The sequence below is a fragment of the Molothrus ater genome, chromosome 3, assembly GCF_012460135.2.
Source record: "Molothrus ater isolate BHLD 08-10-18 breed brown headed cowbird chromosome 3, BPBGC_Mater_1.1, whole genome shotgun sequence".
Classification (NCBI taxonomy): Eukaryota; Metazoa; Chordata; class Aves; order Passeriformes; family Icteridae; genus Molothrus; species Molothrus ater.
The window spans coordinates 73,016,242-73,040,703 of NC_050480.2; the positions used below are offsets into that span (position 1 = coordinate 73,016,242).

At 44.1% G+C, this 24,462-nt stretch overlaps 1 protein-coding gene and 1 non-coding gene across 2 annotated transcripts in view; both read left to right on the forward strand.

Moving 5' to 3' along the window:
* Positions 1–2,461: 2,461 nt before the first annotated feature.
* Positions 2,462–2,543, forward strand: TRNAS-AGA (transfer RNA serine (anticodon AGA)). Its single transcript has one exon. It is a non-coding gene; the product is annotated as a tRNA-Ser (tRNA).
* A 125-nt stretch (positions 2,544–2,668) lies between these two features.
* Positions 2,669–24,462, forward strand: part of HS1BP3 (HCLS1 binding protein 3) — a 56,006-nt gene continuing 34,212 nt past the window's right edge. The window contains exons 1-4 of the mRNA XM_036379294.1: positions 2,669–2,725; positions 8,694–8,859; positions 18,174–18,381; positions 20,297–20,516. Coding sequence (XP_036235187.1) covers positions 2,682–2,725; positions 8,694–8,859; positions 18,174–18,381; positions 20,297–20,516 — 638 coding nt within the window. The 5' untranslated portion in view covers positions 2,669–2,681. The remainder of the gene's footprint in view (positions 2,726–8,693; positions 8,860–18,173; positions 18,382–20,296; positions 20,517–24,462) is intronic.

A 24,462-nucleotide genomic window follows, 5' to 3' on the forward strand; every position in this document is an offset into this window, starting at 1 on the left:
AAAAGGCATAAATTCCAAAGAAAATAGTCCTGAAACTTCAGAGAGTTTCTTTGTCTTTCCTTTGCTCATAGAGAATTGAACTGAGGCAGAAGGGACCATGAAAGGGAGAGAAACAGCTGAGGGTAACCCAAGTAGTAGGTAGGAAAATATAAGTTTATAAGTGATGATTATTATTGGTATTGGTTCTCAGATTCTTTGGACATTCTCCATAGGCATCCCCCTGCATGTTTGCAGTGGATAATTGAGTAAAAAAATTGGTTCAGTGGAAGAAATTTTCTGTGTAGCATCCAAAGCAACATGGGAATCAAACTCCAAGTATTCTGGGAGTTGCTTCTCAAAGAGGCAAGTTGATGGTTATGTCCTGCAGATAGCTCTACTGGCATATTAGTTTTCTCCTGACAGGTTTGATTTATGTCCACCTTTTATGCAGAGGTTCACTCTACACAGTCACCATCTGAACAAAGACCCTGCCCTAACCTTGTGGGAAAATCAGCTGATTATTTCCACAACTTCAGAGGTTAGCACCACTGAGGGACTTGTTTTATTCACATGTTACGATGATGTGGGCTGTGGAGTTATAAAAATGCCATGTATGATAAGACTTGTTAGGAATTCAGATAAACAGGCAGTGCTCAGACTTCTCCTTGAGTGCACAGACACAGCATACACAGCCTCTCCAGGACACAGAGTGGCAGCTCACTGAAGCCAAGCAGACACTTCTGTTTGGGGAGAAAATCCCCAGCTTTTGAAGCCCCTTCACAGGCACTTAGCAACATCTGGAAGGACACTGCTCAGTGAGCACGACAAGCCTCAGTGGGAAGTCACGGGCTCAGGTCCTGCTCTATTTTTGCTGTCTCAGACAGCAAGCTGCCAGCTGCTTACTCCTTGTTACTACCTGAATAAATTGCATTATCCAGGAAGTCAAATGGGAATAAAAATGCCATTAGAGAAGCAATTTGTTTAGCCATAGAACTATTCATTATAAGCTTACAGGAACTCAACCCCAGAGCTTTTTAACCCTTCAGAGGCCACATGAGAACAATTAATCTTCCAAAAGCACTTTCTGGTGGCTTGCAGCATTTCTGGAAACTGCAACTCCTGTGCCAGAAAGGCTGCAGCTGGGTGGTGGTGTTTACACTCTGCTTAACAAAAGGTTTGTAGTGGCAGGGAGAGAAAACAATGGGGATTTAGGAAGGGACCCCACCCATGAAGTCTCCCTTTTTTTTTTGTTTTGACTCGTGGGTTTCATGTTCCAGATTTCTTGTTTCACCACAAGCATCAAAAGATTGTTCTGTGTCTGCCACTTTGGACTGCTCTCGATTTTGACATTTCCATCACTCCCAAACTCCTCCAACGCTCCTTTCTGGGGTGAAAAGTCTTAATCCACTCACTAGGTCATCTTTCAAGGGCTGCTTCTCTCTGGGGACACTGCTGCATACCCACTCGAGGTGCTGAGCCTGTTTGGAGGTTGGCTGCACTGATGCAGTATCAGCATCTGTTTTTTTATCACTTTTATAATATTCTCGGTCTGTGGTTTCTGTCTGTCCAGAGAAGGACAGCAAAGCTGGTGAGAAGGGTCTGGAGCACCAGTGTGATGAGGAGCAGGTGAGGGAGCTGGTGGTGTTTAACCTGGAGAAAAGGAGGCTTGGGGGGAACCCCATCACTCTCTACAAACACTCGAAAGGAGGGTGCAGGCAGGTGAGGGTCGGTCTCTTCTCCCAAGTAACAAGTGACAGATGAAGACATAGCCTCGAGTTGCACCTTAAGAGGTTTAAATTGGATATTAGGAAAAAATTCTTCACTGAAAGGGTGGTCAGGCATTGGGACAGGCGGCTCAGGGAAGTTGTGGGATTGCTGTCACTGGAAGTGTTCAAATAAACATGTGGCTGTAGCACTTAGGGTTATGGTTTAGTTTGAACATGGTGAATGAGTAAACGATTAGATCCCATGATCTTAGAGGTCTTTTCCAACCATAAGAACTTTGTAATTCCGTGATTCCACGAAGCTGTGCCCGCTGCGAAGCTTTTTTCCCAGGCGCTTCCCTGCAGGAGCCGTGCCCAGGAGCGCAGAGAGGCCGCGGGATAACCAAGGGCCCGGGTACGCCCAGCAGCCCGCAAACAAACCAGGGCAGCCCAGCCGAGCCGCGGGTGCCCCAAGGGCAGCAGAAGGACTGCTTCTCTCTTTCCCAAAATAAACTTCGGAACACACAGCCGCTCCGAGGTGTGTGGCCAGGCTGCGGGGGTGGCCGTGCCTCGCACCCGGCTGGTGCTGCCTGGGGAAGCAGCGCCGTGCCCGTTGTGTCAGCGGGAGGTGCGTGCGAGCTGTTTCCCGTGAGGAAGAGAAGCGCCCAGAGATTCACTGAGGTTTGGGGGAAGTTGCAGAAAGTTTGGGTCCGGGAGGAAGAGGAATTGCAGCGTGATGAGTTAGTGGGGCTCACGTGGCAACACACCCGCCCGTCGGTGTAGTCGTGGCCGAGTGGTTAAGGCGATGGACTAGAAATCCATTGGGGTCTCCCCGCGCAGGTTCGAATCCTGCCGACTACGAGCCGCGCTCTTCTTTTCCTCCCCGTGCCGGACGTTTTCTTTCCCCAGCTCGTTTTGCACCGGAGCCGCCGACGCCTGACATCCGGCAGGACGGCGGGTCCGGCCCCGGGAAGGGAGGCGGGACCTCCTCCCGCGGCCATGGAGCAGCGCGGCGCGGCTCCCGCCGTGCTGGCCACCACCAGGTACCGTCCGGGGACGGGCCGGGCAGCGCCCCGCGCCCGCAGCGGCCGCGGCCTCGGCGCGGCAGCCCGGGGGAGCGGGGAAGGAGAAAGGGAAGGGGAAGCAAAGGAAGGAGCGGCGGAGGCTGAGGGGAAGCCGGGTAGTGCTGTGTGGGTTTGCCCCGGGGCACTTCAGATGTTCTCCAGTTCTCCTGCATTCCACAGCCGGGGGGATCCCTGGCCCGTCCTGTGTGCCCTCCCTCTCCTCTTGTGACAGCTCCGCGTCCTTTGCCGTCCGCTCTGGCGCAGCTTTGGGTGCTGTTGCCCACCGGACACATCCCTTCCTTGGCGGTGTTTGGCGGTGGGTGGGCAGGAATTAGGGTTTATCCTGCGGTGTGCGGCGGTGTCCCCAGTGCTTTGGCCGGTGCCCATGCCCGCTGCTGTTCCCTGTATCCCTGTGTCCCCTCCTCGTGTCCCCTCGTGTCGGCAGCCCAGGAATGGGCAGAAAAAGAGTTTATTCTCCTTTCCCATCTCCTGGAAGCTGCCCCCTGCGTGGTGCAGGGGCGCTCTTCTCCTTTGCATTAAATGTTTAAACCCTGTTTCTTCCTAGGTGTGGTAAAGGAATCCTGATGAGAAATACCTCAAGAAGAAAATGCTTATGGCAATCTCTTATAGGGAAATTGATAGATCTCTTTCTCTCTCTTTTTTTTTAATCCCCATGAGATATTTGAGACCACATGAAAGCAGTTTCCTATCAGATGAGACATGAGAAGCAGAAGTGTTGATTCAGCAAGGTCCTTACCTCCTAGGACATAAATAATGAGTATTTCAGTCGATTTAACTTCAAAGTCATTATTTTAATCCTTAAATATTTGGCTGTATCAGGGCTGGACTTTCCTTGAAGCAGTGGCCTTGAACCTTCAAATGTATCTAATGTGACTAACAGACGTTTTGCAGGACTGACTTTATATAAAGTTTAGGCTTGGAAATGGAAATTGGAACACCTGGATTAATTTTACAGTTGTTAGACTGAAAAAGACCCACTTGCAAATTGTCCCACTGAAATTGGAATGCTTTCAGTGATAAAATTGGGTATATATGCATGTGTGGGATTAAGACTTTAGTAAGTGGACATACTTTCTAGCTTCTGTGGTGAAATAACTGTATAGTTGTGACCTTTTCCCCTCTTTTTTCCACATACTTGTTTTGGGAATAGGATTCCTAGTTGCTGTGGTAATATAAATCATGGAATCACAGACTATGCTGAGTTGGATCATGGAGTCCAACTCCTGGCTCAGCTCAGGACATCCCAAGGGTCACACCATGTGCCTGAGAGCATTGTCCAAACACTTCTTGAACCCTGTCAGGTTTGGTGCTGTGATCACTTCTCTGGGGAGCCTATAAAATCTGTATACTTGTAATTAGACCAGACAGAGAAATAAACTATTTGGTGAGTACTTTCCCTTCACTTAATAAATAAAACTGGTTGTACATTTTTTTCTCCTTCTGTTATGACCAGGAATGTCACAATTTGGTCCCCTCTGGAGAGAGGTTTTTGGAGCTGGGTGCTGCTGGCAGGGCTGAGTTTATCAAGGCAGGAAGCAAGACTCTGCTCTCCTGGCCATACAGATGCTGGAATAAATGTTTCTCTGGTCACAGCACTTGAATCTCTTGTTTTACTTTCTTTCTGGAGGTGCCTATTGACCACCCTCCATGTTGGCCTTTCAGCACAGAAAGCAGATTAATTGAAATACAATTTAATGATTATATGCAAATCAAAAACCAGGAGTGAACACCCAGCTCTTCCATGAACTGTGGAAGCTGCTCAGTTCAGCTGACCTTTACAGTCTGCGCTTCCTCTGTTCTGGGCCGCTCCTGCATGATCTGATTGTGCAATGCTCTGATTCACAGCAGTGCTGCTGGTATGAACAGTCTCCTTGTATTTGGGTGAAGTGATTCCTGTTAGGAAGGTTAACCATGTGCCCAGGTCTCTGGTGAACTGTCTGTTTTGTAGACAGAAGTGTAAACTGGAGATAAGCTAGATTCAAATAAAGAGTAGAAGCAATAAACCTGTGTATCCAAATTAAACAACCAGTTTTCTCCTTTTGCTGTTTTTTTTAAAAGATACAAGTGTAAAAATAGTTGGTTTTATGTGAAAGATGCAGTGAAACTATATTCTGTCTTGGGGTTTGCAGGTGCTGATTCTGTTTGAATAACAATAACAGCATTTAATTAGTTAAAACATTAAGGCTGCTTATTTTGAAGGCATTACAAGAACTAGGGAGCACTTTGGATAGTATGCTCTGTTTGTCTCAGTCTCCCTGCTGATTTCTGTTTCTTTAGAATCAGTTTTATATTTAAAAAGAAATCCTATTGCTATAGAAGATAATAGGGTTGGGTTTCCTGTAGGAGATGATAATGAAAATGATCATAAGGCCTAAAGCGAACAAACAAAAATGTAGCTGTTCCCCCTCCCTCTAATAATTTCCATGACATTTTAGCACAGACTTCTAACAACTTTATAAGAAAAACCCTGGGTATAGATAAGGTACTTACTAACTTCATTGCAGTTTCAGAACTCTCTAATGCAGCAGCTCTTTCAGTGAAGTTGTCATCGTGTCATCTCAGAACATCTGTACATGGTTGCTGTTTTCAGCTAAAGGCCATTGAGGATGGTTCACTGGTCATTACTCCTTTTATTTATATTAGAGGTGAAAAGCAGGTTAATTAGTCATTTATACTCTGTGTTAACAGAAGTAGAATCACAGACTCATTTGAGATTGAGAAGACCTTTAAGATCATCAACTGCAAGCATTAACCCAGCACTGCCAGGTCCACACTAAACCCTGTTCCCAGGTGCCGCTTCCACACATCCTTTCAAGGACTGGTAATCACGCACTTCCCTGGGGTTGTGGGTCACTTTTGAGTATGAGTGCCAGACCTTTTGGCTGCCATAGCTGCAGTCACAACCTGAGTGACTGTACATCTGGAGAGCTGTTAAGATCTGATTATTGTGATTATTAGAGAGAGATACTTCTACCCAAATTAAGGTGCCAGTGAGATCATTGCTAAAAATCAATAATGCAGATTTTATTAAGTGAAATGTGTGAGAGACAAAGACACAGAAAGGGTGGAGGGAAAGGCAGAGAGAGAACAATTAAGTAGAAAGATAATCACTAGCCTTGTGGATCCAGCATTGTTTTGTTGGTCCTTCTTCACTCTTTTTAGTGGTAAGGGTCCCACAAAAAATAAAGTTTAATGGGCTAATATGCATTCAGGTATATAGAGGCATGCCCAAGCACCTCCCCTGCAGGGTGGAGTTTTGCACTGTCTTTTGCTACACTGTGAATCATGTACAATCCTCTGATGGCCCAGAAATAAATCTGGGGGTGCTCTGGGTGACTTTGCTGGTTTATGACACCTTTTAAGACATGGCAGCTGCCTCTATGCCTGTGTAGTTGAGCCCCATCAGAAGGGATAAGTACCCTCAGGCCTACATAGGAGTGTGACTGTCCTGTGCTCAGTGTGTCTCTTCTTTGGAGTCAGTGGACTATGGTCTCCTGCAGTCAAAAGCTGACCTTCAGCACAGTTGCTGAGCTGGCCTTCTCCATGGACTCCTTGCAGTGTTACACTCTTCTCCCCCACTCTTGTTTATCTCTCCTTAGGCTTGAGATAACTTGGACAATAGTACTCCCTTTATCTTATCTCAAGTCCCTGTCATGTGGCTTAATTTACTGTCCATATCTCCAGGAATTCCTGGGGGCAGATTTGGGGTGGAGGCATTGGTGGTTGCAGATGAGGAGTTGCTTCTTTATACAGTCTGCCAGAGTGGGCAAAGTCCTTTGGTGATCGTAACAGTGTTTAGGGCTGTTGTGAGCTGTAAGTCTCTTCTAAGAGCATATCCTCTGCTGCAGGTATATTCTAAAAAAGTCCAGATCCAGCTGAGGTAACTGGCAGGTGCCCCTTAGGGCCAGCATTTTGGCTGCTACTGGAAGAGGCAGAGTTACAGCTGATGGTTGTTACTCCCAGGTCCCACAGGCTGCTGTGTGAAAGCCAGGCACCTGTGCATTCACACATGAGCACTACTGGTCCTGTGTTTTAGAGCCAACCACCTGTAACTGAGAACAAAATTTTGTCTGGATGTGTAAAGTGAAGTCCCTGACTGGCAGAACATAAGAACAGAACCAGAGCAGACAGAATAGCATCACCAAAATACTGGAGATGGTAAGAGCTGTTGTTAAAGCCCTAATGCTTTAAATATGGCTTGCAAAGAGGATTGGGTACAAAACTGAGTCTGTGTCCTTGTTTGTTGTTATCCTATTTATCAGGAGCTCTCAGGATATTCTCTTTAAAAGGCTTTTGATTCAAGCTTTGAATTAGAGATTCAGAGATTGTCTTCTTGAGGAAGCTCAAGTTTCATAAGAACTGATCAAGTTTTGACATGATGAGAGGATCTTTTGAAACTTTGTTTGAAACTAGATTGTTTAAGCCTCTTGAAAGTGTATATTAAGTTCTATGCATTGTGTATCCTTAGGTGAAAGGGCACTTGTGTTAATGATTCTAAACTTCCTGAAGGAAGAGGTTAAGAATTCCACAAAAACTCTACAGTCCACAGGAAATCCAGGGAAGATGGAACTTGATAATCCTCATGGTTAAAGTTTAAAGACAGAAAAAATGTTTAATAATCCTAGTTTAGTTTTCTTTTAAGTGGTCCCTCCTGATTTCTCTAAAAAACATTTACTCACACATAGGAAGAATGTGCTCAGAGATGTGTTCAGAGGGTATTGAGTGCTGTGGACAGTGAACTTCTGATTCTGGCAGAATACCCAGCAACAGCAAGTGGTCTATGGCTTGGCACAGGGTAACATTGGGGAAGGGGTCTTTGATCAGTTTTGCCTTTCAGGCTCTTGAAACAGACTGTTTATTTCATTATATGTACCAATTGATGCTCCAACAGCAACTGCTTGGTCTTACTCTTGATGTGTGGGCACTCTAATATGACCTGGCATTCCTCTTGCAAAAACGTCATAAATATTTTCAGGGGGCGCTCCAGGGGGCAGGTGGTGCTACAGTTCTGTGCATCTGAAGAGGTCAGGAGGAAAAAAATCCATTGAGTAAACTGCAGCAGCAACTCCCCTGTTGCATTTTCCTCCAGGAGGAACCATGGGTGGTTATGACTGCTCTCAGAGGTTAATGCTATTTAACTGGGTATGAAAGGACGGGTATCTGTTTCCAGTAGGATCTTCTGTGGGAAAGCCAATATGTTTTGGCTAGTGTGCCCTTTAGGCTGTTTGGCAGCAAGACTGTGTATCAGATAGTCAAAACCAGAAGGCAGCTCTGAGGGATCATGTCCTTCTTTAACTTGCTCAGTCCTGATGTTTGTCTGATTTTCCTCAAGGATCTTCACAAGTGGAAACTGCAATTGGCCCATCAGTCTGCTCCAGCAGCTTCCTTTGTATTTTGGCTTTAATCCACTTTCCTGATTGACTCTTCACAAGTTGTCCCTGTGCTCCAGGGAGCTCCTTCTTTCTTTCATGGCACTTTCAGTTATTGTCTCTGTCATTTCTGGGAATGTCCTTAGATAAAGGAGAGATGGATAGGGTTCGACATGAGTCACTATGAACAGACCTTTGTCTCAAAATAAACCTGATGAGAGATCATTGGATCTTCTCACCTGCCAGGTGGGCTAAGAGGACTTTCAGCTCCTGCAAGTGAAGTCCCATTCTGAATGAAAACACATCTCTTCACAGAAATTATGTGTTCCTGGGATGCTGCCTGCAGAGCTCACGTCAGGTGCTTTGGGATGGAATATAGGAAACAGGCCATGTCCCAGTTAGTCTTGTTACAGAGTAGGAAGTGTTGGGAACAGGGTCTGTGTGATGTCCTGTTCCAGTGAGAGCTTTTGCATTGATTTTCTAGGGCTTGTAACTGGGAGAGGGACAGCTAAAAGTCTTTGTGCCAATGCCTGAACTCTGTGTATTTTCTCCCCTAGGCAAATTCAGAATACACACACGGGACTGGATTTGTCCGTACCGGAATACCAGGAAATCCGTGGGAAGATGATGTCTGGCCATGTCGAATATCACATTGTTGTTGTTACCCGACTGGCTGCCTTCAAATCATCAAAGCACAAGCCTGAAGATGTGGTTCAATTTATGGTAAATATTTCATCAGACCTGTGTTAGTGATCACTTTCTTAACCAGCTTTAATTATTTCTGTCATGATGTGGCAGATGCTTCATCATCAATCCCAGCCTCTCCAGGTCAAGGTCCTTGGTAGGACAACACAGTCTGTACCATTTCTGCAATTCCTATTCCATTATGCATATTACATTATCCACACAGTAATTGAACTTTTTATTCCAGGAGCTAAAAGTGGCAATGCTGTTGTTGCCTTTAAGGCATTTTTCATTATGGATCAACAAATAGAAGCCAATTAAACTTTTTGTAAGTTCTACTGCAAATTAGTTTCTCTAATATATGTATCAGTACTAGACTTTGTATAAAAACATGAAATAAATACATAGTTGCTTATTTGAATGGGTCTGTTACCTGGACACAGATTTTAAAATCCTTCATAAGAGAGGTTTCCAAGGAAGTGTCCATATAAAACATGATTTAGCTGGATTGTCTTTTTCACTATACCTGCAGAGTAAAGGTTTGAAAGCACAGCACATGACTTAAAACAGGTGAAATTAATCTCATCTATGGCGTGTGCACATCCACTTAAGCTGTTGCTCCTGGGACTGTCTGTCAAGCTGATGGGAAAAGGTGCATTTAGGGTTTTCTCTTTAATCTTCTTTAGCTGCCTGCTGAAGCACTCCCAAGAAGTGCATTTCTCTGTCCATTGACCATAAGGGAACACACCTTGTTGCATGCTGTGACCATCTGCTCTTTTCAGATGTTTTGGCAATAACTATAATGTCAGAGTGGTGTGAGTGTGTGGTTACCTGGTAGACCATGACCCTGTAGTGTAACTCACACTTTGTGGAAGATAGCTGATAAAAGCCTATTTAAACAGTCTGATTTGCAGATAAATATCTAGCAGTGTTGTAAAGAAATGCTTTACAACAAATGAGATTTCTTGCATTTATTCCACACCTTGTGCTGTATATAACCATGGTAAAAGCAGCAATGCTGGCATAGGAGTCTGTTCTGTTCACCCTGCTCATCCCTGACTGCTTGTTCTTGCTCCTGCAGTGTTTCCTTTTGTGTCCCAGTGTTATGTGGCTATTCCATAATGTCAGCTGAGGAGCTGCTCCTGGCTAAAAATGGGTATTTTGGGGCTTGTTATTCAGTACTGATTTACACCTGTTCCTTGAGTCTGTGACTTGCACAGTATCATTATAGTTTCTTTTAGGGCAGGGAAGCACCTGAGGAGGCAGGGGCAGATAGAGACGGGGATGTGCAGTTGCTTTTTTTCATGCAGCAATGCCTGCTTATATTATGTAATTTTTCCACACAGCTCTGTGGAAGAAAGAATCTGGTTACACCTGAGGTGTTGAACTGGGCTGTCGTCATCTAACTTCATTTTGTATCATTTCAGAACAAGTTGATAAAATCAGCTTGTCTATAAAGAGGAGAAACAGACTTTGTACTGCAGCCCCCTCTGCTTGCTGGGGTTGTCTGTTCCCATGTCTCTCTGGGAGGATTTTCAGCACTCAGTTGCTCTTCTCAAGTGAAATGAACCTTCCTCATTTCTCCTCTGGTGAGGTCTCCTGACATTTCATTCTTCATGAAGAAGATAACTGGTGGAGCCTGACGAGAATAACATTTATCTCATCAGTTGCATTTTTTTCAGCTGACTAAATATGATATACTATATAGTTTGTTGTGTGAGAGTAATTTAAAACTGTGAGCTGGGAGGTTGAGGATGGATGCTTTCCATCGATTCATTCCGATGAGTCTTGTCTGTGTGTATTACTGGGGGGAACAGAGGGATTCACCTGTCGTAACTTATCTCTCTGTAAGTTGGATATTTTAATCTGAGTCTGTCCATGCTTATATGGTCAGTGGGGAGGAGGGGAATGATGTGACTCATCCTCTGGAAATGTCTCTCTTCTTTGACCATAAAGGGGAAGTATCTACATTGTAGACAGCTGCAGTGGGGGGCTTCAACTCCAAGCTGAAATGCTTGAGGGTCAGTAGAGTTACACACAAATCACTGTGCACTTGGAGGTGCCCTGGGATTTTCTACCTGGCCTTCAGAAGTTGTGTGTTTCCTATAGATCTTGTGTGGTATTAGCCTGCTGCACACAAGCCCTTTGGACACCCCAAAGCATCTCAGATAGCATGGGATGCCTTTTTCTGGGCAGAACAGTCCGCAGATGTCTGTGTTTGGTTTTCTAAACTCCCATCCCCATTGGTGCAGTGCTGTTGAAAAGGATGTAGCTGAGCATCTGTGGGGTGGGGGAACCCACTTTGCATAACATAAATGTCTTGTACCATTTGAGAAACCCTAAATTACCATAGGTGTGTGCACAGGGCTGGCAGGAGTGACAGAGGGCATAAAGGCATTGGCACTGCCCTGAAACAGCAAGAATACATGCAGCATCCAAGGTGCCACTGGCTGCCTGTGTTCAGGCAAGTTGAGCTTCAGTCACTTTCACCAAAATCTCATTTTACAATGACTGTCATGGGAGCTGAGATACCTCATGCATGTAGGCAGATGGCTCAGCCTGGAGAGAAGTGCCAGTCCTGTGGCTGCTGGGGAAGGCAGGTTGCACCCAGAGTGTCTGTGCAGTGCCCTGTTCCGCTGGGTGCTGGAGCAGCACAAACAAGAGCTGTGACCCTTCCCCAGAGTTTGCGGTGAAGTGTAAGAGAGGTACCTGAGGAACAGCAGAGGAGAACGAGGCTGCAATGGGCAGCAGATCTAACACATCAAATTTGTATCACAAAGCAGAGTGAGATGAGACATCTGAAGGAGGAAGAGGAAACTACTATGTGCCTGTTCTGGAGCAGAATGGGAGAGGGGGGCATCTTTTTTTGCTTTTTTTGAAACTGCCAAATTGGAGGAAGGAGTCAGTGTCACAGCGCTGAGGTGACACGGAGTTTAGAGAAGGCAGGCAGGTGTGGCAGGATTTTCCTTGTCTCTGGATGCTGATTTTGGATTGTCTCTGTTTTGGCCAGCTGGGGAGCCAGGTCTGTATTTTTTGGCTCCTTCTTGCCCTGTTGCTGTCCCTGAGGCCTCAGAGAAGTGGCTGCTCCCGCCCTGCCCTCGGGGCCTGCACCTCGCTGAGCGAGCGCTGGTTAGTGAGACCAGCGGCTCCAGCAGCTCCTCTTTTCCCTGGGAAAGGCTGGTGAGCAAGGCAGAAGCATCTCTAAGTTGGCTGTGGTCTCCAGGATTGAATCATAGGATCATTTGGGTGGGAAACAGCCTTTAAGATCCTTGACCCAGCTTTTGACGGATCACCACCTTGTCAGCTACGCTGGAGCACCAAGTGCCATGTCCAGATGTTTCTTGAACACCTCCAGGAATGGTAACTCCAGCACTTCCCTGGGTAGTCCATTCCAATATTTAATGACCATTTCCATGAAGAAATTATTTCTGATGTCCAACCTGAACCTTGCCTGGTGCAGCTTGAGGCTCTGTCCTCTCGTCCTGTCAAGATCGAGAGATGTGTTAAGGGGATAACAAAAACCAGATGACCATCAGAAAGAGACTTCAGATCTGACCTGTGAAACCTTTACTGTGGGTCTAAACAATCCAGAGTGCCCTATTCCCCAGCCTTAACAGAACTATGCAAAATCAGCATCACAACATCTCTAATTAAAATATTTGTGAAGAATTAACAGAATAAGAAATTCACTTCTGTGATGACTTTCTAAATTATTAGAAAGTGGAGGGATTTTTTAATTTAAAAAAATCCTAATTGTAAAATAGGGCAAATGGGTTTTAGAACTGCATAACCTTAAGGTTATATTTGGTAATTAAGGGAAAAGTCAGTTGCATTTCTTTCAAAGGTCAGAATACTCTTGTACTATCAAAAGAGGGAAATTGGTTTTCTCTTCGGTACTGCTACCAAGGTGATATTTAATTATTGCCTGTAGATTTGCCATTTTCTGTGATAAAAAGAAAAGGCTTTGCTTTTCTTAAAGGCATTTCTTCTAGCCACACCTTAGCTTTTTTAGCAATTAACTTCTCCCTTCCCAGCCTTATTAAAAATCCACCCAGCCTTTAGTGCCTTCTCTTTGTATCTGCATCCAGTTTGATTCTTCTGTACAAGTTATTTGTTAGTCAAGTTTTTTCTTTTTCAAAGCTGAACAAATAAGTACTGGTGTTTGACAGGCATAGTACAATTTAGGGAGGCATTTACTATAGAACTATCTTCCTCTCTTAAAATGAGGGAGTATATGAATACGTGGGTGTGTATTCATTTGTGTTTTCATCCTTGCCTTTTTGCATATGTTGCCCTTTTTTTTTTTTTTTGGGCCTCAAAATCTGAAAATCTGTGCATTGGAGTTGCATTTTCCTGACTGTGCAGGTATGTTGTGAAGATAAATTCCTTCACCTTCTAGCTTCTGTGATGTGAGAGGAGGGGAAAAAAATCCATGCTCAGTGTAGCAATAGGTTCAGGAGCCACTCAGGATTCATGCTGATTAAAAAGAAATATTACAGTTCTTGCTCTTCTGCTGGGCAAAACAGATGAGGAGAGCAGCATGTGGTCATGTAATTAAAATCTACCATAATGCACACCCACGGGGTCACCAAGCAACATTCATTCTGGTATGCCTTGAACTGGGAGTTTCCAAGCAAAAGCTTGGTTTGTGCTGCCTGGGAGAAGGGGTTTTGATTCCAGTACCCAAAGCTAGTGGTTGTTTAAAAGGACAGAGATGCTGGATCTCCCTTTTCTGCAGTGTTAAGAAGTGGACTTTGTAAGAAGAAGGTCACTGTAGCCCTGGTTTTCACGAAATACTGTAAAATCAAGTGTGCTCTTTGTTGGTGTGCTCTGGCTGGCAAGGGGCTCAAGTTAGCTCTGAGATCTCCATTTTGTTGAAATCCTTGCAGTAGATATAAAGCATATGAAGACAAGTTTGAGGTCACAAATGGGGCAGTAAAAGGAGCTTTGAAGGGTAAGAGGCATTAAATGGCATTAATACTGAGTGGGATCAAATTCTGCACACAACTGTGAGTGCCAGGCTCGTATCCCACAGCCATTCCAGTGTGTACTTTCCTGTGTGAGGCCCTTGGGAAGAGGGGGGGCAAGGCACATGCATGAGATTTGAAGGATTAGTAGCAAACTTCAGACTTTCACTTTGAACTTCATGGTGGTTTTCTTAACCTTCTAGCTATACTTGATCACATTCAACTTATTTATTTGTTCCCAGTGGGAAAAAAAAAAACCCAAAAAAATGTTCAACCCATCCCTGTCTGTCTTTTAAGTTCTGTGTTGGATGTTAATTGTTACAGGCAAATAAGGTCTTGACCTGGCAAATGTGCACATGCTTTGCTGTATTTGCATGATTAACTCTTTTGAAGTGAAGCAGATTGAGCCTTTGATATTGTGACTTGACAGAACTCCTTGAAGTGTGTGCACTCAGGCTGACTTACAGGTGGTGGGGTTTAGCTCCACAGTGTTCACAGAGTTCAGTTAGAGGCATGGAGGGGGGAGGAAAACTGCAGGATCAACACCTGGAGGAATTACAGGCAGCAGAAGAAAAATATCTGAATATTAATCAAATCAAACTTTGTTTATTTAATAGGATTGGTAAAATGGGGTTTAGAGCAGTGCTTATTTTCTATCCTGACATTTTGGGCCATAGGATCCATCAAGGATTTTCAAAGCACTGTAAGTGATAACCAGGAAAGGCAAGATTTAATTTTGTTACATGCTGATACACCTTTCTCCTGGAAGATTAACAGAGGATGTCAAATTGAAAGGGTCCAGAATTGTTGCAGCAGCAGTGCTTTCTAACTAGAAAGATGTGAGAATGCTCTGCATCATGTCTGGGATTTGCTTGAAAAAATACAGTGTGTGGAACCTGTCTGGCACTTGTGTAAGGCCTCTGTGCTGCTGCATCCAGCTCTGGGGTGCCAGGTACAGGATAGACATGGACCCGTTGGAGCAGATCCAGAGGAAGGGTACAGGAGTGGTCATAGAGCTGGGACAGTGAGGACACAGGGAGGGGAGAGCCTGTTCAGCCTGGAGAAGGCTCCAGGGTGGCACTGGATTCCTTCCAGTACCTGAAGGGGCTGTAAGAAAGCAGGAGAGGGACTGGCTACAAAGGCTGGAATTGACAAGAGGGGATGGCCTTAAGCTGAAGAAGGGAAGGTTTAGATTAGATGTAAGGAAAAATTCTTGACTGTGAGGGTGCTGAGCCACTGGCATAGGTTGCCCAGAGAAGCTGTGGCTGCCCCATCACTGGAACTGTTCAAGGCCAGGTTGGATGGGGCTCTGAGCAGCCTGGTCCAGGGGAAGGTGTCCCTCCCATATTGAAGAGGATGATCTTTAGAGTCCCTTCTAACCCAAACTGTTTGGTGGTTCTCAGCACACTAGTATGGGGCTGCTGGGCTCAGCCAGCCTTACCACTGCATTTCCAGCACCAAACCCCAGGTAAATCGAGCAGCAGAGCTGACTGAGGGTGTCGAGGAGCCCGTGGCTGCCAGGGCTGGAGGCACAGGGACAGTGGGTGAGGAGCCTGGCTGGCAGGGGCCAGCGCTGGGCTTGGGTAAGCAGGGAATGGTTTGGCTGGAGGGCTGACACCTCTCTGGTACAGCTGGGTGTTCTGGAGAACTGACACCTCTCTGGTACAGCTGGGTGTTCCAGCAGAGGGCTGACACCTCTATTCTGGAGGGCTGACACCTCTCTGGTCCATCAGGGTGTTCTGGGGGCTGACGCCTCGCTGGTACATCGAGGTGTTCCAGCAGAGGGCATCCCGGCACTGCAGGATATCTATCGGCCGGCCCGCTGTGCTGCGGGCTCTGGGAAGCACATTAGTATGCTTTGGGGACAGAGCTGTCACACTTGGTATTCCGTGTCGCCTGTGCGTTCCCGGCGTTGTTGTTCAAAGCCCACGTAGATCCACAAAGGCGCAATTAGCGATGGGATGCGAGGGTGTGCGTTTGCTTTAGGTTCAGTGGTGTAATTAGACATAAATTGAGGTTTATGAATAATTTACAGACTTTGATAGAGGAGGAATGAAAATTAAGTGGGGAAAGAAATAAGTTTGTGTATCTCAGTTCAGTGTTAGAGTATTTTTAAAAAACTGTTTTGGCATAATCTTGATTGGCTGCTGTCTTGTAATGCTTTCAGAAATTAATTTGGTAGTTATTATTGAAATTAATTAGATGTTAAATGTTTTTTGCAAATCAGACTTTTTTTTTTCCTGGGTGGAGGGTAATGATGTTTATTCTTTTGAAAGAGCACCGGTGAATTCCTTACTGCCCTTATATTTGTGCTTACATAGTATGTTTGGGAGGGGCTCAGGCATCCTACCCTGCTCAGAGCACTACTGGGACCTAGCAAACTAAAAATGTACAACAGTTCAGAAGGTCTGGAATTGCTTTCCCCTCTCTTTTTGGGGAGTCTTTCAGAGGGAAGATTGTGATGTTCTGGAACATCTCTATTGCCCTCACTTTAGTGCCTGGTTGCTGAATGTCATTTCAGATCTGGCATGTGGAGCACAGTGTTACTCACACTTTACCTTTGTTGCTTTCACAAGACAAGTCTAAAATTCTTGGTTTTCATTCCCCTGTCGACTCAGGTTGGGTGTTGTGTTTCAGATCTTTGTTACAAAGCTGCTTGCTGTTCATGCCTGGGCACTGAACCCACAGTGAACATTGTACAGCTGAAATGCAAATGCTTTTCCAAATCATCTGGCTAGGTTGATAATTACTGCGAAAGGCAGGGAAGCGTGACGCTGAGGTGGTTATTGCTCTTTGTGCCCACATCTGAATCAGTGAACTGGCTGAGGTGTGCCTGTTACTGACAGGGCCTGTTCCCTGGCCTGGAGGGCAGCTCACACAGTCTGGCTGCGTGCACAGCATTAAACTTCCTTACCATCTGCAGTGGGCATCAGTGCCCAAACTGGCTGCTCTGGGGTCTCTCCACTGGGCCAGATTTTGGGCTGAAGAGTTATCTGGGAGCATGATAGCTGTCCAGAGTGTAGAAACTGTGCCAGACATTGTCAGGTTCCAGTAGACACTGTAAATGAGGTTTCTAGTAGGCGCTCTCAGGTTCCAGTGGCTGGGAGTATGCCTGATGCTGTTTAGTTTGCCTGTATAGATGCAGTGCAGGGATTCTGCACTGATTTCTAACTCATTTCCCTTCTGTGATTTTTGTTAGGTTGACTTTCTTTATCACTGTGTTGATGGGAGAACTCTGCATTACTCCACTCCAAGATGTGGTGCTTGAGTCTCTCCTTCTTCTATATCCATCTCAGTATGTGCAATACTGCACATATTGCAGTGTTAATTAGGATTCACTCCTCTAGAGTTCAGCAACACATGTTACAGGAGGATTAGAGCTGGACCCTAAAAGAGTATTTGTCCCTTATGCACTCCCTTAGCACTGTTTTTGGAGTAGTTTTTATCTCTGTATTAATTGAAACAGTTTGGTAGATTATGGATCCAGGGAGGGCTTTGACAAATACAACAATCTGTGTAACACCACAGAGCAGGGAAGTCACCCTCATTGCATCTGTAACATCACTTAGTGTTTTGTTTGTGTGTGGGTTTTGTGTATTGGTTTAAAGTACTGAATTCAATACTTAATGTGGCATAAAAGCCACAATTTTTCTAACCAACATTCCCATAGCTATTGCTTTCCTTGTAATATCTTGAGCCTTATTTCTCCTCAGGCTTCCTGTCTTTGTCCACAGAAGGAATGACTCCATTCACTGCTGGCATCTTCTCCCTGTATGAGAACCTTTTAGGCCACGGCCAAGTTGTTGATTTTTATTTTCTCATGGATGAACTAAATAGTCAGGAGTCAGCTGAGCTCTTTGCCCTTAGGTTTTTGTGTCATGTGCTCTTCAGGGCAGAAAACGTGACAGTTTTTTAGGCCTAAGCAGCCAAAGGGCACTGAAGCCACCAGGAGTGAGGAGTGGGACAGTGGTGCAAAGACATGGGCAGCTTTCTCCACCATGTACCGACCAGGCAGGGCTTTTCTTCCCTCCTGTCTCTCAGGACTGGGCATCGCTTTTAGTGGACAAGGATTCCTGCTGTCAGAAAAGTATCTGCAGCAGTGACCTTCCCAGTATTTCATTAGCTGATGAGTCAGACAAATGAATTCTGGAATGAACTTTAACTCGATTAAGCAGTGGATTTTTAATAACAGAATTAGAAGGCTAGCAACAATGCTTAAGGATTCACTGGGTACATAACAGGCTTTTGCTAGGTCATATGTAAAGCTCCTTGCTAATACATGGTTTTCCACTTCCACAGTTAATGTTTCACAGCACTTCACTGCTGCTTTGCTGCTTCTGTCTCACCTGTAAAGAAATGAACCCAGGCAATACATTTTCATTGCAGGTTTCCAAGAAGTACAGCGAGATCGAGGAGCTCTACCAGAGACTGGCAGCACGGTATCCACAGGTCTCTCTGCCACTCCTGCCTAGAAAAGTTCTCTTTGTGGGGGAATCTGACATCTCTGAGCGAAGAGCTATGTTCAATGACATCATGAAATTCATCTCCAAAGATGAGGATCTAGCAACGAGTCCTGAGTTACTGGAATTTTTAGGTAACTAAAAGACGTGAGTGTCCCCTCTCCCAGGAATGTGCTTTATGGAAGTGTTAAGTTCTTGACTTGGGCAGCCAAAAACTAGAGAGTGCCAGAATAAAGGCTGTCCCTGAAAATATCCTCATGTGCATTTACAGTGCTGCACAGTCATGTTTGCTAGTGTTTCTCCCTCCTCTCAGGGGACACCTGCCTCATTTAGAGATGTTGATAGGTACCTTCAAAACAAGCATTGTGCTAGCCTGTCCCTGATTTCTTGCTGTACTTCAGAGCATGTAAGTTTAGAAGGCTTAATAGTCATATGTTTTCAGTGGGGAGATGGACCCTAAAGGGACAGTGCAGGGTCTCTCTTAGTGAGCAACTCTTCCATGTTTTGTCTGGTTTTCCTCCAAATTCTTTACTCTGGGAAAGATTTAAATGGAAGACAGATTCTTTGTTAGTTAAACACATGCTATGGCTAGCTTTTTTTTCTTTTTAGTTTGTTTTAATTTTTTTTTCTTAGTTTTCCTTAGCTTTATGTCCAGCTCTTGTTGTCTTGTCTAGTGATTCTTACAGTTCTTTTCTGCTGTCTCTTGGGCATAGCAGGGAGTTACTGAATGGGTGGAACATATGAGTTCTCTGCTTTTAATTCACCTGAGGGCTGCTGAACAGGGAGTACTCCAGCCTGGTGCTGTGCAGGATTCTTAGTGGAGGGTTACTTTTAAGTGAAGTTGCAAGAAGCTAAGAAGAGTAAACAGCCCATTTTGCAGAAGTGTCAGGTGTGGCCAGATTAGTTCTGTGAACTGGGAGCTTCCTAAAGTCAAAGGGGGCAAAACTGCTTAATGCATGGCAAAATCCAGGTGGTAAGGTTTTTGTTTGGTTTTTTTTTCCCTGAGCAGTATTCTCTTGGAAGCAGATCCCTTGCACAGAGTATTCAGAATTTATGTTGATTGATCTTTGCTTGCTGGTTAACCTAACCATGGTGCACATCTGTAGGTAAACTAGGCTGGACTTCATTCTGTGGGCAGGTTGGGTGCAAGTAATGTGAAATCAGAATTTGCATTAGAATAATGTCAGTCTTACCCTGATTTGGCAGATGCAGACATGAAAAGCTGGGTGAGATAAGTCTCCCATGCCATGTTACTTCAATAGTCAAAATGGTGTAGCCATGAATTTTATTCATCACAGTTTTCAGTAGCCTTTTTTTTTACCTGGGCTCATGATTTCAAATTGCTTCCCTGGACATTCAGAAACTCCCCAACAAAGAACTATTTTCTCCTCATTCTGCTGCTCTGTGCATGAACAAGTGTGGTGAGAAGACTTAGTTTTATTTTTCAGTTGGCTGAATTTGCTGAGCTGGATGCATCTTGCATACTGAAGGGTGTTAGAACTTCAGGCTTCATTTTTCAGTGTAAACTGAAGAGCTGCTGTAGAAACATGCTGTCCAATGCTCTAATTTTAACCCAAGTTAATTAAACTGTATCAAAAAGAGGATTTTATCTCTACTAGCTATGTGAAAGTTAACTACCTACATCTATGCAGAGTATTTACAGTGTCTCTGTAGCCAGTAGAAGAGAAATAAGCACTTCAGAGAGAAACTCACATGACTTCATTTGGATGGGATGAATCACCACGTGGAAATTCTATTGTTTCTGTTGACTGTAGAAGGAACATAAATAACAGATTTGACATGTGCTGCTGTGTCTCAGATAAAGTTCATTTCCTCTATCTTTCTCTACTTAACTACTTTGAATCAGTAAACAGATCAGACACAGGATGACACATAAAGGGAGCAGTGGGAGTGTTTTGAAAGAGTTTCACAAAAGCTGATCATGTCCTTCATTCCTTAAACAAAACTCTCAGCAACAAGTGCAAGGTATTAAAAACTGTATTTTTTATCTTGTATACTCAGTTTTGCCTCCATTACTATGTTTTGCAGGAACAAAATCTTCCAGTGCCATTGACTTCAAGGGTAAAAACATGCCTGATGACAGGGAGAAAGAAGATGAAGAAAATGAGGCATTGGATTTTTTCAAAGAGGAGAAGACACCTGACTTAATCTCACAGCTTTTATCAGTGGAAGATGTCAAAAAAGGGGAGAAAAAAGAAGGGGGAGATGAGGAAGAAGAAGAAATTTTAGACCCTCTTGGTATAATCAGGTATGCCTAAAATCCTGTAAATTAGGTATTTAGACTTCAGCCTTTCTGAATAAGGCTGTTGTATGTCACTGTCCCCACATTGCTAAATTTCACAGGGGAGGAGGGGCCTCTACACTTCATCAGGTGCTTTGATAGAGGGAAGAGACTCGGTAGTGCCTTTTCAGTGCATTCCTCAGGACATTGAAGTGACAGGGACATGATGAGTGCCTTGGTAGCAGTCCCAGCTACAGAAGGTGTTTTGCTGGGCACTGCAGGGTTCCACCACAGAGCATCCAGTGGATGTGCCTTCTGGAGTACACAGGACACTCTGATTACAGTGTCTGGAACTGCTTTTGAGCTCACTTGTGCCTTTTCTTTCCTTTTTCCTTTGTCTGAAGGTGTCAGATGCTAAATGCCACTAAGGCATATGCAGTAACAGCTTGAGAAACAGTAATTGGGTCACAGCTTCCTGATCTGGTATCTGGGTGTCCAGTAATTTTCAGCCAGTTACTTTCTTTCCTTCAAGATGGAATTTCTCACTGAATTCCAAACCGATTTCTACTAAACTCTGGAAGCAAATTAAGCTTTTCTGTGCTCGGATCATGAATATCAACTACTTTTTAGGGTGTCTCAGGCTTTAGATGTCCAAGTGGAGAAGGTGTAGCTGTTCTTGATCTTCAGTAAGCACTGACTGACCCAAGTGGATGGTTCCAGCCACCCAGAGTCCCAGCCACCACTGAGTGTTGTCTTGGATCTAGACTGTGCTTTCAAAATGCTTCTGCATAGCAATAGGAAGTAACTGAGAGTAACAAGCCAGACCCCTCTCTTGGTGTTTCCCAGTGGCATTAAATCATTTCTGGGGGATCATTCACTCTAGGTCTAAGCTGGAGTCTCCTACACTAAGTTTGGTCAAATAAGATGAATAATACTGGAAGCACCATTTGGACTTTCCTCCTGCTATTATAATCATGTAATTGTGGATGCCCAGATATTGTCCTTTTTACTTGAAGTATTTAATCCTTTAAATCAGAAAAGATTCACCAGAAAAACATTAACTATTACTCTTTTGATAAAATGTGCTGAATTACTCAGCATCAAAATTATTCTTTTGTTTAAGGAGAGTTAAAAAATTTAAGTAACTATTTACAACAAGAAGTTAGATAAAGCAATACTTCCCACAAAATGGTCCTTAGTTTGTATTTTTACAAAAGCAGCTGTCCTTTTTTGGATAGGAAAATGATCTATTGGGTTAGCAAATGCAATGTTATATTTTCCAACTTATAACAAATAGAAGCTGTAAAAAGCTTGCTATGCCAAAACAAGCAAGAAGTTTGCTTTTCTGCTCTGCACAGCTTGACATAGCATTTGAAAATCTTGATTATTTTGGTCTTCTAATGCACTGAAGGATGACAAGACCTGGTATTTAATCCTCATTGAGTTTATTGCTTCCATCCCTTCCAAGTAGAAAATTCTTACTGAATCAAAATTGCTTCATTTATATAAGAAGTATGGTCTTCACTGGGACAGAGCTGCAGCTCTGCAGCAGCAGTTATGCAGTCAGATGTTTTTCACCCTAAAGCAGTGGCTGGCTATCTATAAAAGACATCTCCATATCTGTTTGTTACTGTTTCTGTGATTCTCACATGTGCAGTGTTGGGGCAGAAACATGAAAGTGGAAACAAGAATTCTGAGGTGGATTTTTCATTGTCTCTGTTCTCCTGCAACTCATCCTGCTTCCATGGAAGTTATTTTCAGCTCACATCAATGGAGATCAGATTGTACATCAGCACTGTATCCCAGCTCTGTGCCTTCTAGTAAGAGGTGTCTAGGTGAGAGGCCAAAGGCAGGAGCTTAGTAGTCAGTGGATAGGCAGTTCTCAGGGGACATCTTAGGGTCTTTGTGCCTGTTAAAATGTTTGGTGCTTGCATGCTTTGAAGAGGGAGCTGAAGCCCCATAGCTTTAGTGCTTCACATGTGCTTGAAGTTACTTTGGCATGGGAATGAATAAACAGGAGGTGAAGCAGATAGATAAATGTGTTTAGTAGTAAATTGTCCCCTAGTGCCTAGTAAATTCAGGTTTAAAAGGAAAAAAAAAAAAATCCATGCTCCTTTCCCCTCTGAAAAACCTTTGGAAAGCAGTACAGTCAGCACTGAAACAAGCCAGTCCATTTGGTGAAGTAGTGGTGTCCAGAGTGCTTTGAGCAGCAGAGCTCCAACCTAAATTGAATCATGTGTTTGGCATAATCTTACAGGTTTTTTGCTTTCTGGATGAGGATGAAACTGCTCCAGTAGCACAGGCCTCCATATGCTGTCAGCATGCTTCATTTGGTAACAACTTCTCCTGGGCCAGAAGGCTGTGAGTTGGATTTGGCCCAGCACTGCTGCTGTGCTGCTGAACCACCCAGTATCCACTTAAATATCAGGCCTTAGGGGTAAAATGCTAAGCTAGGGGCTTTTTTTTCTGGTTTTGTATTGCTGGTGTCCATCCAGGTGGAAGCTCATAATGGGCTGGTTCCTTTTGCCTGGAAGAGACATCCCGGTGGTGCTGATTGTCTGCCTCGCTTTCAGGGCTGTGTCTGAGCTGCTCTTTGATGTCAGTTCAGCTCCTCATCTTTTGTGGGTATTAAGGATGATCTACAAACTTGCCAGTTCAGCTTCTCATCTTTTGTGGGTATTAACGATGATCTACAAACTTCGTGTTTCTCTGTTGTATGGTTCTTATGCCTCAAAGCTTTCTCTCTGTGTTAGCAGGATGATTCTGGGATTCTTACTCTTAACAGGATTCTTACTCGTAACAGGATTTTGCTCCTCTTAACAGGAGGAGGGCTTGGGGTTTTGCTCTTTTTCCAAACCAGGAACATGTCAGAAACAATAGATATTTCTGATTAAGTTTTCATCTTTTAACATGCCTCCTCCTTTATATTTTTTTACCCCAGAAGCCAGGTTCTTCCTAGAATAAAAGGTGCTCAATATTAACTTATATTTGTGGGATGCAGTGTTGAAATTCATTGAAATATGTTCTCTTCACCCTCTGCCTTTCTTGATAGTTTGGAGTGCTGGTATTCCAGTGTATTGTCACCAATTACTTTGCAGGTTTTCCTGGACATTTGTAGAAATCTTTTCAGCTTTGGACAGAATATACAGGTCCTGTAGGAAAAATAACTCCTAATGCAGAGTAAGACTATCCTTTGATATCAGCTGTGCATAAGGGAATGAATTATAGTATACTCACGTTTGTAGCAGTGGCACACTTATAGCTCTATTTCACTCTTCTTAGTACTTTAAGTATACAGTGACTTGTAAGTCATTGTAAATCTCTCATAACATTTTTTAAAGGTGCATCTCTTGGGTTTGGGGTTTTGTTTCCTTTTTTTTCTCTTGAGTCAAAATCACTAAAATACTCCTTTGTTAAAATATTTTATTTCCCCGATAAGTAGGAAATCAGATACATAATTAACTCCCCATTGTAGGGACAATATTAGGTATATTGACTTAGCTTTGTCACCACTCTTTGTCACTCTTCTTTAAATCCATAGAGCTCACCATTTGCAGATACGTATTTTTAAATCCTTAGTAGGCCACCATGGTACTTTGGTTTTGGAGTTTTTAAAGGCGCAGTATTTTTAAAAAATGTTTTAAAGGATTTTCCTCATAAATTGCAAAATAATATCATGTGGCCAGTCTCAGTTGCAGGGAGTTCTCCAACTACATGCCTTTAGGAATGAAAGAAACAAGAGCAGCCTGAAAGAGGCTAATACATCTGAAGGACAAGGCCTGGAAGAGAAGCACAAGTTGGATGAGCTATTCACCTGAACTTGATAGTACTGTTGAAAATTCTGCAATGGAAAAAAGGTGTGATTTGCCAGTGGTTTGAAGGGAGGTTGGCAGGGAGTGAAGGGAGCTGTGTGCAGCAGGGATCCAGAGCAGCAGCAGTGCTCAGCCAGGGCTGACTGGCCAGTGTCTGGCTG